Genomic DNA, 14,770 nt, shown 5'->3' on the forward strand with positions numbered 1-14,770 from the left:
ACCGTGTGGAGAAACTTGAGCAGCACCAAGCAGAGATAATAAATCACCAGACTGCGGTAACGGACTCTTTTCGCCGCTGTGCCCTATACTTAAACGACCTCCACTGCTCGTTAGAAGATCAAGAAAACAGGGGGCGCCGAAATAACCTGAGATTCCGTGGAGTGCCAGAATCAGTCTCAACAGGAGACATTTCAGCGTCCATCATGGATATCTGCGGATCACTCCTGGGCCCTAACTTCTCCCAAGAAGTAATTATAGAACGGGCGCACAGAGCCCTCAGGCCCAAACCTAAGCCAGCCGAACCTCCTAGGGACATAATATGTAGGTTCCTGAATTTTCAAGTGAAAACCGCCGTTCTGGAAGCCGCACGTGATCACCCTGACTTGATATACAAGGATTCCAAGATTGACATATTCCAGGACTTAGCCCCTTCAACGCTGAAGAAGCGCAGATCCCTTAAACCTCTGACAGATTGGTTGCGCTCCAAAAAGGTTTTATACCGTTGGTCCTACCCGTTTGGCATATCCTTCACATACGCGGGCAAGAGAGTAAACATCTCGTCATATACAGACCTCACTTCTGCCTTTGAGGTCCTAAATGTGCCACCCATGCAGATTGAAAATTGGGAACTCTTCCAGGACCTCGGTGCCCTGCCTGATATACCCAAGGTGGTTCCTTTTGAGGTACTACGTACGCCGAAGTCTTCTCGCTCCAAGAGGAGGGGTCTGCAATTCACCCCGAGAAGTCTCTCACAAGAGCATTAGGAAAACTCTCTTGCCTATAGTATAGTATGGTAATTTTCAGGCAATATTGTCATGCTGAAATTCTCGTATATTACTGTCTAGAGTTTGGGATTCCACTGTTTGCATGAGACTAGATGGTTTTCCGTATACCTGTACGTGTTTCCCCCATCTCTCTGCTCTGCTTCTACCCCCTCTCAGGGCGTTATACGGTCTCTCTTAAACGGTCCATAGACCAAACAACCCCCTCCAGATTATGACATATTACATTATGTCTTTGACATATTACATTATGTCTTTGTTCATGTTTCTTGTTTGTTTAACAAATTGTGTTCTATTTCCCCTACTTACCCCTAACTCAAGGTTCTCGCCTATTATATTGATCTGGATTGTCTCCCATACAAGCACAGCTGCAATGGTACCAGAGGTAGAAGACCACAAAAGATCCGATACACTTCTTAGACAGGGACCACAACAGCTACAAGGTAAACCCACACACATAACAAATAATGGCTGACCTGTCAGTGGCCTCTTATAATGTCAAAGGTTTTCACTCTCCTTCCAAAAGGAGCCAAATCTTTGCCATTCTAAGAAAAGCTGGAGCTGGAGTGATATTCCTTCAGGAGACGCATTTCCGCTTTAACCACTACCCAGACATGCGATTCTCCCACTTCTCCAACTGGTACCATTGTGGGAGTAGCTCCTCAGCTTCCAGTGGGGTCAGCATAGGGCTACAGAGGAGGATCCCCTTTAAATTTGCTAGCCAAAGCCTAGATCCAGAAGGCAGGTATATCCTACTTAAGGGCACCATAGGGCCGCAGACGTACACTTTTATAAATCTATACGCCCCAAACTCTAACCAAGCCCGTTGGTTTTCTGACATTTTTCCCATTATAGAGTCCTTTAAAGAGGGTATAGTAATTGTTGGGGGCGACTTCAATGTCGCCTTATATCCTCAACTGGATGTCTCCTCCCATAAATCGTCCCATTCCAAGAGGTTTCTAAAAAAGGTCAGAAATACCCTCTGGGATCTCCATTTGATCGATGTATGGCGATCTTTCCACCCGAGTGTCCAGGATTTCACGTTCTATTCCCAAGTACATAAAACTTACCACCGGCTTGATTACCTCTTTATCTCTAAAGAACACATACACCTATGCAGAGAGGCGACCATTGGTGCTATACACATCTCAGACCACTCCCCAATATATATTTCAGTGTTGGCCCCTAGTGAAACGCCCTCGTGCTTCAACTGGCGCTTAAATGAAACCCTCCTGGGGTATCAGGACTCGGTTGATCGGATATCTAAACACATAACAGAATATTTCTCCCTAAATAAAAATCCAGATACAACGGCCAATACTCTTTGGGATGCTCATAAACCTGTAGTGAGGGGACAATTTATTAGCATTGGCACACACCTAAAGAGAAGGAGGGAAAGTGAAATAGAGGACACTCTGAAAAATATTCAGACTTTAGAATCACATCATAAAGCTAAACCCACTGACGCCCATCTCCAAAAATTGTCAGAATGCAGAGCCAAATTCAGATCTCTACTGGCCAATAGAGCAGCCAAATACCACATGAGCTCACAGCACAAATTCTTTGCACATGGGGACAAGGCCACCAAGTTTGTAATGAACAGGATTAAAGGGAGGAGGTCTGCAAACTACGTCCATCAGCTAACATCACAAGATGGGTCCCCCATCTTTTCGGTCAACCAGATTGCGTCTCAATTCCGTTCATTTTACAATGATCTCTACAACCTTCCCTCAACAACTGAACCAGAATCCCATGCCACTGTCATATCTTCCTTCCTGGAAGCGACCAAACTCCCTACCATTGACACAGACCAGAAATCGACTCTTTCAGCTCCCTTCTCCATAACTGAGCTAAGGACAGCAATGAACCAAATGCCGACAGGAAAGAGTCCAGGCCCTGATGGCCTTCCGTTAGCATATTACAAAATGTTCCAAGATCTTCTTCTTCCTCACTTGTTGGAAGTTTGCAATCAGACTCTTGCGGGAATTCCACTCTCGAGAGACATGACGGCAGCCCACATCACTCTCATCCCTAAAGAAGGGAAAGACGCCAGTTTATGTTCCAACTACAGACCCATATCCCTCCTAAACATAGACCTTAAGCTCCTGGCCAAGATGCTAGCTAACAGGTTAGCCATTCTCCTTCCCCAACTTGTCCATAGAGATCAGGTAGGCTTTGTCCGCAACAGGGAAGGGAAGGACAATACCACGAGGGTGATTAATACCCTCTGTCATGCTAAACGCGTGTCCTCCCCTCTGCTTTTACTCAGCACAGATGCTGAGAAAGCATTTGATAGGGTCAATTGGTCATACCTAAAACAAACACTTTCAGGATTTGGCCTACCTGACTCTTTTACCAAAGCAGTCTTCTCGATGTATGAACAAGCAACAGCTGCAGTCCTAGTAAATGGCACTGTATCACCTTCCTTCCCTATTAGAAACGGGACCCGACAGGGCTGTCCCTTATCACCCCTCCTATTCGTCTTGGCTTTGGAGCCTCTTCTAGCAAAAATAAGGTTGGACCAGGAGATAAAGGGTCTATGTTTGGGAGGCAGGGAGCAGAAAATTGCTGCTTTTGCGGACGATGTGCTCATAATGACGATTAATCCAAAAACGGCCCTACCCCGAATTCAATCCCACCTGAATACATATAGCACAATGTCAGATTTTAAAATTAATGCTAATAAGTCATTAGTCCTTTGCTCAGGGGTTTCACAGGCAACAAAATGCCTTCTAATGAAGGACTCCCCATTTAATTGGTCCTCCCCCAACATCACGTATTTAGGGGTCAAAATTAGCCCAGAAATTACGGAACTTTTTTCTCTTAACTATATCCCCTTAAAGAAATCTATCATTGATTCCATCGACAATTTGGCCAGATCTAACCCAATGCTCTCCTGGTTTGGTAGGAAGAATCTAATATCTTCATTAATACTGCCCAGACTCACATATTTACAACAGGTTCTCCCCATTTCTATCCCTAAACACTATTACACTTCGATTATGAAAAAATTCAGCTCCTTCATCTGGAATGGGAAGAGAGCGAGACTCTCCTCGGCACTTCTTATTAAGCCTAGGCATGCTGGGGGAATAGGTTTGCCGAGCCCCGAGCTATATGGGAGGGCTATCCTCCTCTCCCGAGCACTAGCTTGGCTGAGCACTTCCCCAGCTTCCACAGTGGTCCAGATGGAACTGGAAATCTTGAACAGACCGGCTAGAGCACATCTGTTGGGTCGAGAGACGGTTTTTTCTGGCCACATGTCTCATTACCCAATCATCAGAGCCACATTGGAAGCTTGGAAATGGCTATCCTCCACACACTGTTCCATTCCATTCCCTTCACCCACACTGACTGTAGCAGATGTACTGAATACGGCCCCTCCCACTTTAAGGCAAACCACCTCAATAAGGCTGATGTCCTCTTCAATTCCATTAATTTCTCTAGCCCTACCAACTGGAGTATGGATGGACTCAGGAGACATAAATGCCCTGCTTAACCCTCACCCTCGTGACTTTATTTCAATTGCTTATCTTAGAGCCTACTTAAAGCAGCATGTCAACGTAGGGGATCTTCATCGCCCTCTGGTATGGTTAGAGGCTCTAACTGCCTTACAGACATTACCCAAGAAACTTACCTCATGGATATATAGCAAACTGCGACTACCTCCTATGCTTGCTAAGCCATCCTTTGTCACACAATGGGAATTGGATTTAAATATCACACTTCCTTTTGAGTCTTTACCTAAGTTTCTAGACGCTCCCCATGGAGCCTCCCGCTGTGTCAGAATCCAGGAAAATAGCTACAAGATTCTTACAAGATGGTATAACACGCCTGATAAATTATCGAGGTTTGCTGGGGCGGCTTCTGACACGTGCTGGAGGTGCCTTGGGGAGAGGGGAACTTTCCTGCATATCTGGTGGTCATGCCCCCTGGTTCAGATATGGTGGTGTGAAGTCTTCGCTACCTCAAACAGGGTTTGTGGCACATCGTTTAAACCCTCTCCACAAATTGCTCTCCTCTCACTCCCTCAAGAACAGGGGGAAGCAGGACCACCATTTGTGTTTACACAGATGATATTGGCGGCCCGCTTACAACTCCCCAAATATTGGCTTCAGACTACTGTCCCAACCTTGGACCAATGGACTCAAAAAATTGATCAGATCTTCAGGTTTGAGGAACTATCCTCCTGGGAATCTCGTACGCATCTGTCTTTTCTCAAAAAATGGTCTCTGTGGGCTAAATACAGATCCCCAAACCATAACTAGTCAATTGGAACCTGATTTAGTTGATATACCTTAGTAACCATGATACACAATCGCACGGCAGGTCATAGGCACTACCATGTTTAACTTCACCTCCCAAAAAATGGAATGCAACGCCTCTTACCTGGTCTTATGGCTCTTCTGAGCGTCTGTTTCTCTGATCTCATGAATGTCTCATATATTGGAAATCCCTCCTATGGGGGATAGGATTGACGTATGTCTTTAAAGTGTGTACTGTACATTGTACCGATTTTAATCCATTTCTGATTTGTACCTAACACATTGGCGAGGCCTGCGAGCCTAAACCTTGATACTATGTTCCTCCCTGTTGTATAGTGAAACTTACAATAAAAATATAAATAAAATAAAAAAAAAAAAAAAAAAAATAACTAAGGTTGCTGTTAGGTCAACAAGTCAGGAGGATGAGCAGAGTGAGGAAGTGGTAGAGGAGGTGGTGGACGATGAAGTCACTGACCCAACCTGGGAAGGTGGCAAGCCGAGTGAGGACAGCAGTACAGAGGGGGAGGGACCCGCAGCACCGCAACGGGCTGGAAGAGGCAGTATGGTGGAAAAAGGGAGAAGATGGGCCACACCAAACAGGCCCGCAACTGTTTCCCGAAGCACACCCATGCGGAAATTTCCCTTGCCAAGGGGTAGGTGTTCTGCAGTATGGCGCTTTTTTGAGGAAAGTGCGGACGACAAAAGAATAGTTTGCAACCTGTGCCACACTAAAATAAGCCTGGGCATGAACACTAGCGACCTCACCACCACCAGCATCCAAGCACCGTAATAAGTGGAACAAACACTTGGGTCCACAATCTGTGTCTGCGAGTCACACCACTGCCTCCTCTTCCCCTATGGTACATGCTGGCCAATCGACTGTCGAAGGCGCAGGCAGGAATGCCTCCCACCCTGCACCTGGACCTTCACAAGTACCATCAGCAACCACATCCACTTTCCTGTCCCAGCGCAGTGTCCAAATGTCCTTACCCCAGGCATTTGAACGCAAGCGCAAATACCCACCCACCCACAGGCCATAGCACTAAATGTGCAAATTATTGGCCCTGGAAATGTTGCCATCTAGGCTTGTGGACACTGAGGCCTTCCGCAGCCTGATGTCGGCGGCTGTCCCTTGTTACGCAGTCCCCAGCCGCCACTATTTTTCGCGGTGTGCCGTGCCCGCCTTACACCAGCATGTGTCTCATAACATCACCTGTGCCCTGACCAACGCAGTTATAGGGAAGGTCCACTTAACCACTGACACATTGACAAGTGCTTTTGGCCAGGGATGCTATATTTTCATGACGGCACACTGGGTAAACGTTGTGGAGGCGTACCCTGGGATGGCACAGGTGCCACCCACGCCAAGGATTACGGGCCCTACTTGCATCAGGGTTTCCACCACCATCTACATTAGTGGCTCCAACCCCCACTTCTCCTCCTCCTCCGCCTCCTCCTCCACCTCAGAATTATCCTCTTGCAGCACCAGTCAGGCACCAGTTGGTAGCTGGAAGCAGTGTAGCGCTACAGTGGGGAAGCATCAACAGGCTGTGCTTAAGCTGATCTGCTAAGGTGACAAACATCACACCGCAGCAGAGCTGTGGCAGGGGATAAGAGACTGAGCTGTGGCTTTTGCCACTTAACCTAGAATCATGCATGTTTGTGTCTGATAATAGCCGTAACTTGTTGGCGGCTTTGGAGCTCGACAACCTCACAAACATCACATGCCTAGCCCACGTCTTGAACTTAGTGGTCCAGCGGTTTCTCAAAACCTACCCCAATTTGCCTGAGCTACTGGTGAAGGTGCACCGCGTGTGTGCCTATTACCGCAAGTCATCGACAGCTTCCGCCGGTCTATCAAAACTGCAGCAGCGTGTCACCGCCAGATCTCTGAGAAGCTCTGATAGACGTTCTTCAGTACCTCTTGCTTGAGGTTCTTTTGTTTTGGTTTCGTTTTGTCATCTCATTTCCCTCTCTCAGCTGTCATCTAGTTGCACTGATTGCATCCCTTTATATCCTCTCCCATACTGCATCACTTTGCGGTTTATACAACTTCCTGGATTGTGCTCACTGCTAGATGCTGCAACTGCTGGTTCCTCAGTAAGTCTGTTCCTTTATTTGTGTTTTCCTGTTGGCTTTATCATAGGTGACCCTGACTCCCTCCGTATTAAGTGTAGGGAGCCGGTGGTCTTGTCCCCTCACTATTATAGGGTTTTCCGGTGTCACACAGTCTAGGTACGAGGGCATGCAAATATCTATCATAAAGATCTTTGCATGGGCTGAGCAGTCAGGGAGAGCTCTAGGGCTTTTACAGGGCTCACCCTTACGTTCCTTAGTTTGAGATCAAGTCAGTCGGATCTTTATTTGCATCTTCTAGTTTTCTGCAACACCATCTGTGCCAGCTCACCAACTGTTGTGCGACATTAGCACGCGCTGGAACTCCACGTTCCACATGTTGGCCAGGCTTGTGGGCAGTAGTGGAATACCAGCTGCAACATGGTCGTCGCCATTGCATGTAATGTTTTAGAGGGTCAGCTCACCAGCAGTCCCTCAACCATAATATTTTACAGGGTCAGCTCACGAGCAGGCCCTCACCTACAATCTTTTAGAGGGTCAGCTCACCTGCAGGCACTCGCATATAATGTTTTAAAGGGTCCTGCCACGGTTATGGCCGTGACTCCTTGGGAGCCGCATACAGTTGCCCGCGGTTTGGGTTGTTGTTTCAACCGCAGCTTGAGGCTTGATGTTGTTTGCCTCAAGTGCGGTTGCCGCGGACAACAGCTATGTGTGCGGTTCCCTTGGAGTTGTGTGTGTGTGTAGGCACTTTTGTATGTCTGGTGTGCACTGTGTTTTATGTTTGGTGCGCACGGACATCTTCCTTTGCGCCCGTGGCAACGTTTGGTATGTTGTACATGTGGTGGCAGTGTCCTGGCCTTCGGGTTGTCTCCCAGGATGGCTGCCACCTATGTCGTTGCCTGCGGCAACAGCCACAGTGTGATCTTAAGTTTGGTCACTTCCCCTTAATGTGTGTTTCCCTTCTGTGGTGCTGGAAGGGTTAACTCCCTTCCCAGTGTGTGTGTGATGTCACTGGGTGTGTCCGACTGTGGGGTGTGGCTTCTTGGCCTATATAGCCTTGGTGTTTGGCATGGCTCAGTAGGTTGCTTCAGTCATGCTTGGCTGGAGCAGACGCCTGTGCATATTACCTGCCAGTGAGAGCCACCCCTGTGGTCATAAAGATATTGTTGTTATGTTTATGTCTTGCTGTGTGTTGATGTTGTATGTTATGTTCTGTTGGGACCTTCCTTGCTACTTTGTGCAGTTTACGGTTCTGGATTCCTGTTTGCACAGGGATCCAGTCAGCAAGGCTGTGGCAGGTTGGTGGAACTACTAGTTCGCCTGCCATATTCGTAAGGCTGTATGAGTTCCCCTTTTCCCAACAGCTTGGCCATTGAGACTCCTGCTCCTCCGTACCTTGGAGGAGTAGGTCGTCTTACCCAGCTCCTAGCTCAGGGATCTGCGGAGGGTAGGTCAGGGCTCTGAGGTTCCTGCACATGGGTCCTCCTACCTTAAAGGTTGGCCCATGCAGGTAGGAGTTAGGGTCAGGTTAGGGATGCTTGAGGAGGTGACCTGCTCCCTAATCCCGTAGTCCTGGCTGAGCAGCTATGACATCATCTGGCATCACACGGCTGAGGGTTTCCCCCATCCTCAGCCGTGACAGGTCCGCTTACCTGCAGGCCGTTGCATATAATGTTTTACAGGGTCAGCTAACCAGCAGGTCCTCATCTACAATCTTTTAGAGGGTCAGCTCACCTGTAGGCCCTTGCATATAGTGTTTCAGAGCGTCAGCTCAACAGAAAGCCCTCACCTACAATCTTTTAGAAGGCCAGCTCACCTGCAGGCCCTCGCATATAATGTTTTAGAGGGTCAGCTCAGCAGCAGGTCCTCTCCTACAATATTTTAGAGGGTCAGCTCACCTGCATGCACTTGCATATAATGTTTTAGAGGGTCAGCTCACAAGCGGGCCCTCACCTACAATCTTTTAGAGGGCCAGATTACCCCCAGACCCTTTCATATAATGTTTTGGAGGGTCAGCTCACAAGCAGGCCCTCAACCATAATGTTTTACAGGGTCATCTCACCAGCAGGCACTCACATATAATGTTATGGAGGCTCAGCTTACAAGCTTACAAGCTTACAAGCAGGCCCTCAACCATAATGTTTAACAGGGTCAGCTCACCAGCAGGCTCTCGCCTGCAGGCCCTTGCATATAATGTTTTAGAGGGTCCACTTACCTGCAGGCCCTTGTATATAATGTTTTACAGGGTCAGCTAACCAGCAGGTCCTCACCTATAATCTTTTAGAGTGTCAGCTCACCTGCAGGCCCAGCATATAAAGTTTTAGAGGGTCAGCTCACCTGCAGGCCCTTGCATGTAGTGTTTTAGAGGGTCGGCTCACAAGCAGGTCCTCACCTACAATTTTTTAGAGGGTCAGCTCACCTACAGCCCCTTGCATATAATGTTTTAGAGGGTCAGCTCACCAGCAGGCCCTCACCTATGACCTTTTAGAGGGCCAGCTCTCCTGCAGACCCTCGCATATAATGTTTTATAGGACCAGCTCACCTGTAGGCCCTTGCATGTAATGTTTTAGAGGGTCAGCAAACCAGCAGGCCCTCACATACAGTCTTTTAAAAGGTCAGCTTACCAGCAGGCCCTCACATACAGTCTTTTAAAAGGTCAGCTTACCAGCAGGCCCTCACCTTCAATATTTTAGAGGATCAGCTCACCTGCAGGCCCTTGCATATAATGTTTTAGAGGGTCAGCTCATCTGCAGGCCCTCGCATATAATGTTTTAGAGGGTCAGCTCACCTGCAGGCCCTTGCATATAATGTTTTACAGGGTCAGCTAACCAGCAGGTTCTCACCTACAATCTTTTAGAGGGTCAGCTCACCTGTAGGCCCTTGCATATAGTGTTTCAGAGTGTCAGATCAACAGCAGGCCCTCACCTACAATCTTTTTGAGGGTCAGCTTACCTGCATGCACTTGCATATAATGTTTTAAAGGGTCAGCTCACCAGCAGGCCCTCACCTCCAATCTTTTAGAGGGCCAGATCACCCCAGACCCTTTCATATAATGTTTTGGAGGGTCAGCTCACAAGCAGGCCCTCAACCATAATATTTTACAGGGTCAGCTCACCTGCAGGCCCTTGCATATAATGTTTTAGAGGGTCAGCTCGCCAGCAGGCCCTCACCTACGACCTTTTAGAGGGACAGATCTCCTGCAGGCCCTCGCATATAATGTTTAAAAGGACCAGCTTACCTGCAGGCCCTTGCATATAATGTTTTAGAGGGTCAGCTCACCAGCAGGCCCTAATCTACAATCTTTTAGAGGGTCAGCTCACCTGCAGGCCCTTTCATATAATGTTTTGGAGGGTCAGCTAACAAGCAGGCCCTCAACCATAATGTTTTACAGGGTCAGCTCACCAGAAAGCCCTCACCTACAATCTTTTAGAGTGTCAGCTCACCTGCAGGCCCTTGCATATCATGTTTTAGAGGGCCAGATCACCCCTAGACCCTTTGAAATAATGTTTTGGAGGGTCAGCTCACAAGCAGGCGCTCAACCATAATGTTTTACAGGGTCAGCTCACCAGCAAGCAATCACCTACAATCTTTTAGAGTGTCAGCTCAACTGCAGGCCCTTGCATATAAAGTTTTAGAGGGTCAACTCACCAGCAGGCCCTCACCTACAATCTTTTAGAGTGTCAGCTCACCTGCAGGCCCTTGCATTTAATGTTTTAGAGGGTCAGCTCACCAGCAGGCCCTCACCTACAATCTTTTAGAGGTTCAGCTCACCTGTAGGCCCTTGCATGTAATGTTTTAGAGGGTCAGCTCACTAGCAGGTCCTCACCTACAATCTTTTAGAGGGTCAGCTCACCTCTAGGCCCTTGCAGATAATGTTTTAGAGGGTCAGCTCACCAGTAGGCCCTCACCTACAATCGTTTAGATGGTCAGCTCACCTGCAGGCCCTTGCATATAGTGTTTTAGATTGTCAGCTCACCAGCAGGCCCTCACCTACAATCTTTTAGAGGGTCAGCTAACCTGCAGGCCTTTGCATATAGTGTTTCAGAGCGTCAGCTCACCAGCAGGCCCTCTCCTACAATCTTTTAGAAGGCCAGCTCACCTGCAGGCCCTCGCCTACAATCTTTTAGAGGGTCAGCTCACCTGCATGCCCTTGCATTAATGTTTTAGAGGGTCAGCTCACCAGCAGGCCCTCACCTACAATCTTTTTGAGGGTCAGCTTACCTGCATGCACTTGCATATAATGTTCTAAAGGGTCAGCTCACCAGCAGGCCCTCACCTCCAATCTTTTAGAGGGCCAGTTCACCCCAGACCCTTTCATATAATGTTTTGGAGGGTCAGCTCACAAGCAGGCCCTCAACCATAATGTTTTACAGGGTCAGCTCACCAGCAAGCAATCACCTACAATCTTTTAGAATGTCAGCTCACCTGCAGGCCCTTGCATATAATGTTTTAGAGGGTCAGCTCACTAGCAGGCCCTCACCTACAATCTTATAGAGGGTCAACTCACCTGCAGGCCTTTGCATGCAATATTTTAGAGGGCCAGCTCACTATCTGGTCCTCACATACAATCTTTTAAAATGTTAGCTCACCTGCAGGCCCTTGCATATAATGTTTTGGAGGTTAAGCTAACAAGCAGGCCCTTGCATGTAATGTTTTAGAGGGTCAGCTCACCAGCAGATCCTCACCTACAATCTTTTAGAGGGTCAGTTAACCTGTAGGCCCTTGCATATAATGTTTTAAAGGGTCAGCTCACCAGCAGGCCCTCACCTACATTCTATTAGGGGGTCAGCTCACCTGCAGGCCCTTGCATATAATGTTTTAGAGGGTCAGCTCACCAGCAGACCTTCAACAATAATTGTTTTACAGGGTCATCTCACCGGCAGGCCCTCACCTACAATCTTTTAGAATGCCTGCTCACCTGCAGGCCCTTGCATATAATGTTTTACAGGGTCAGCTCACCAGCAGGCTCTCAACCATAATGTTTTACAGGGTCAGCTCACCAGCAGGCCCTCACCTACATTCTTTTAGGGGGTCAGCTCACCTGCAGGCCCTTGCATATAATGTTTTAGAGTGCCAGCTCACCTGTAGGCCCTCGCATGGAATGTTTTAGATGGTCAGCTCACCAGAAGTTCCTCAACCATAACGTTTTACAGGGTCAGCTCCTCAGCAGGACCTCACCAACAACCTTGTACAGGGCCAGCCCACCTGTAGGACCTCGCATGTAATGTTTTTTAGGGTCAGCTCACCAGCAAGCCCTCACTTATAATTTTTTCAATGGTTAGCTAAGCAGCAGGCACTCTCCCTAATATTTTAGAGAGTCAGCTCTGCAGCCGACCCTCACTCCTAATGTTTTAGGTGGTCAGCTCAGCAGCAGGCCCTCACCTATAATGTTTTAGAGGGTCATGAGCAGTCCATCAATCATAATTTTTCAATGGTGTATGATGCCCTCCTTTATGTGTAATAAAGGGTGTATTGTACTGTCGGTTCCTTGTAGTATTTGACAGACCTTTTACTTAGTGCATAGGCTTTATGAGTGTAGGAGTCCCACTACCTGAACAATTGTACCACAATGTGAATGAGGCTCTCCATTATGTTATATACAGGTTGTATCGGAGTGCCTCTACCTTGTAATTTTTGGCAGCACTTGCACTTTATATACAAGTAAATATATAGGGAAGAATGTTTCCTAACAATTTTTCCTCCGTCTAAAATCGATTTTATCTTCGGTTTTGTGCGTATTATTGTCAGTCTGTAAAAGTGGCGTACTACTCGGACAACATCGTTCCCAGCATCGACCTGGGAGTCCAAGATGCATCCAAGAATCCTCCCCATGCTGTTCCTGAACCATTTTGGTGGTGTTTCCATCAATTTCTGATCTTTTCTTATGAACCAGATACCCTCCCCTCTTCAGAGCAGGGGGTGCCTGTTTAATGCTCGGCTTCTCCCATTGATTTCCATTGTGCTTGGGTGCTTGGTAGAACACCCGAGCATCCCGAGGTGTTCCACCCAAGCACCCGAACACCCGATCACTTTGGTGCTCGATTAACACTACTTATTGTCTGTTCAGGAGGAAGTAGACTAATGGTAACAACGAGGTGCCGAGGCATTCTTATACAAGAGGCTGAGGGTAATATCCACAGCATACCTGACACTATTATCCATCATTAGGCCACTCTGATCCTGGATCCAGGGAGTTAAGGATTTTTTTCCCCCTAAAATAGGAAAATTGTCTTTTACCTCATTGGGTTTTATTCCCTTCCTCTGGATAAATTTGCAGGATAACAGGCTGAACTGGATGGATGTCTTTTTTCAGCCTTACAAACAATATTACTATGTGTTACTACAAACAACATTAATATGTGTTACTATGTAGTGAATACATTACGCTCCTATATCTGCAGGTATAAAGTATCATCCCTTGATGTGGTATAAAATTATCTATGATATATGTTATTTTCTTTTTGCTTCCAGCTGTACAGGGTTCATTTGCTGTAAGCTTTCATGTCGACGCAGATCTGTTTCCAATGGTCTTTCAACTAGTTTTCATACTGCTGCCAAATGGAGAAATGATTGCAAACTATGAACGATACCGTATTCCCTTATGTGCAAATGAAAAGGTATGTAGATGTAAAAAAATTTAGATTTTTAAACTAAGCATGCCAAAATCAGAATTATTGAAGCATGCAAAGAAAAAAAAAAAGACCCATATTTTGCAAAGGATTCCAGTCAAGTTCACGTCCTTCGATGTGAATAGAAATGCAATCCCACTGGTTGAACATAATTTATTTATAACATATCTATTTATTCCAGGATATTCATTACTACTCTGGATTATGTTTATAAGTGTAATGTCTGGAGATGAGCGAATCGAATGGAATTCGATCCGAATTTCAGGATAAATTCGATTCGCCTCAAAGCCGAATTTCCTTGTGCTTCTTGTCAGTGAATCGATTTAACCTGAAATAGAATAAAAAACAAAAAAAAAATCAAACTTACCCTCTCCATTTGCTCGCGACGGGCCGACAGCTTCCATCTTGTTTGAAGATCTCGGACGAAATAATCAGCCGAATTGAATTTTCAAGAAATTCTCTTATCTCTAGTAATGTCCCCTGTGAAATAATTTGCATGCAACATTTGGCTATGCTACTTCAGCTATCTACAAGGCAGAAAGAGAAAAACTAAAAAATATAAAGTGGCAGTTCTGGAGGAGCTGCTCAGCCCCTGACACTGTGGCGTGTCTTTTATTGGGGGAGCAGCCCGACCGCATGTGGACCGCAGTAATCGACTAACCCCAGCAAAATATGCATACAATGGAGGATATCGGCGCGGTCCACATGCACCACGAGAGCAAACTACACAGAATGTAGCAATTAATCATATAAAACACAGAGAGAGAATGCACCAAACAGATATAACACTGACTATGCTGGCAAGACATAAATGCAGGTATTAAAAGCTGAGACTTTTGCCAATATATTCCAGTCATGGAGATATCGGAGCCCATCATGCACCACGTCACGGTTCTCAGGGTCCTAAGCGCTGCTCTAACTATGGTGTGAACACGGTCTGAAGGTGATATAATTCAACTCGCAGCCAAGCTTCCCACAAATGCCCAGCATGTATACTGTGGTAGTACTATGTGAATGAAGC

At 46.8% G+C, this 14,770-nt stretch overlaps 1 protein-coding gene across 1 annotated transcript in view; it reads left to right on the forward strand.

Moving 5' to 3' along the window:
• Positions 1-14,770, forward strand: part of LOC122942211 (ovostatin-like) — a 168,264-nt gene that overhangs the window by 53,555 nt on the left and 99,939 nt on the right. Inside the window, exon 11 of the mRNA XM_044299711.1 lies at positions 13,592-13,737. Within this exon, the coding sequence (XP_044155646.1) occupies positions 13,592-13,737 (146 nt within the window). The remainder of the gene's footprint in view (positions 1-13,591; positions 13,738-14,770) is intronic.

Source organism: Bufo gargarizans, chromosome 6 (assembly GCF_014858855.1).
Source record: "Bufo gargarizans isolate SCDJY-AF-19 chromosome 6, ASM1485885v1, whole genome shotgun sequence".
In the NCBI taxonomy this organism is placed as follows: Eukaryota; Metazoa; Chordata; class Amphibia; order Anura; family Bufonidae; genus Bufo; species Bufo gargarizans.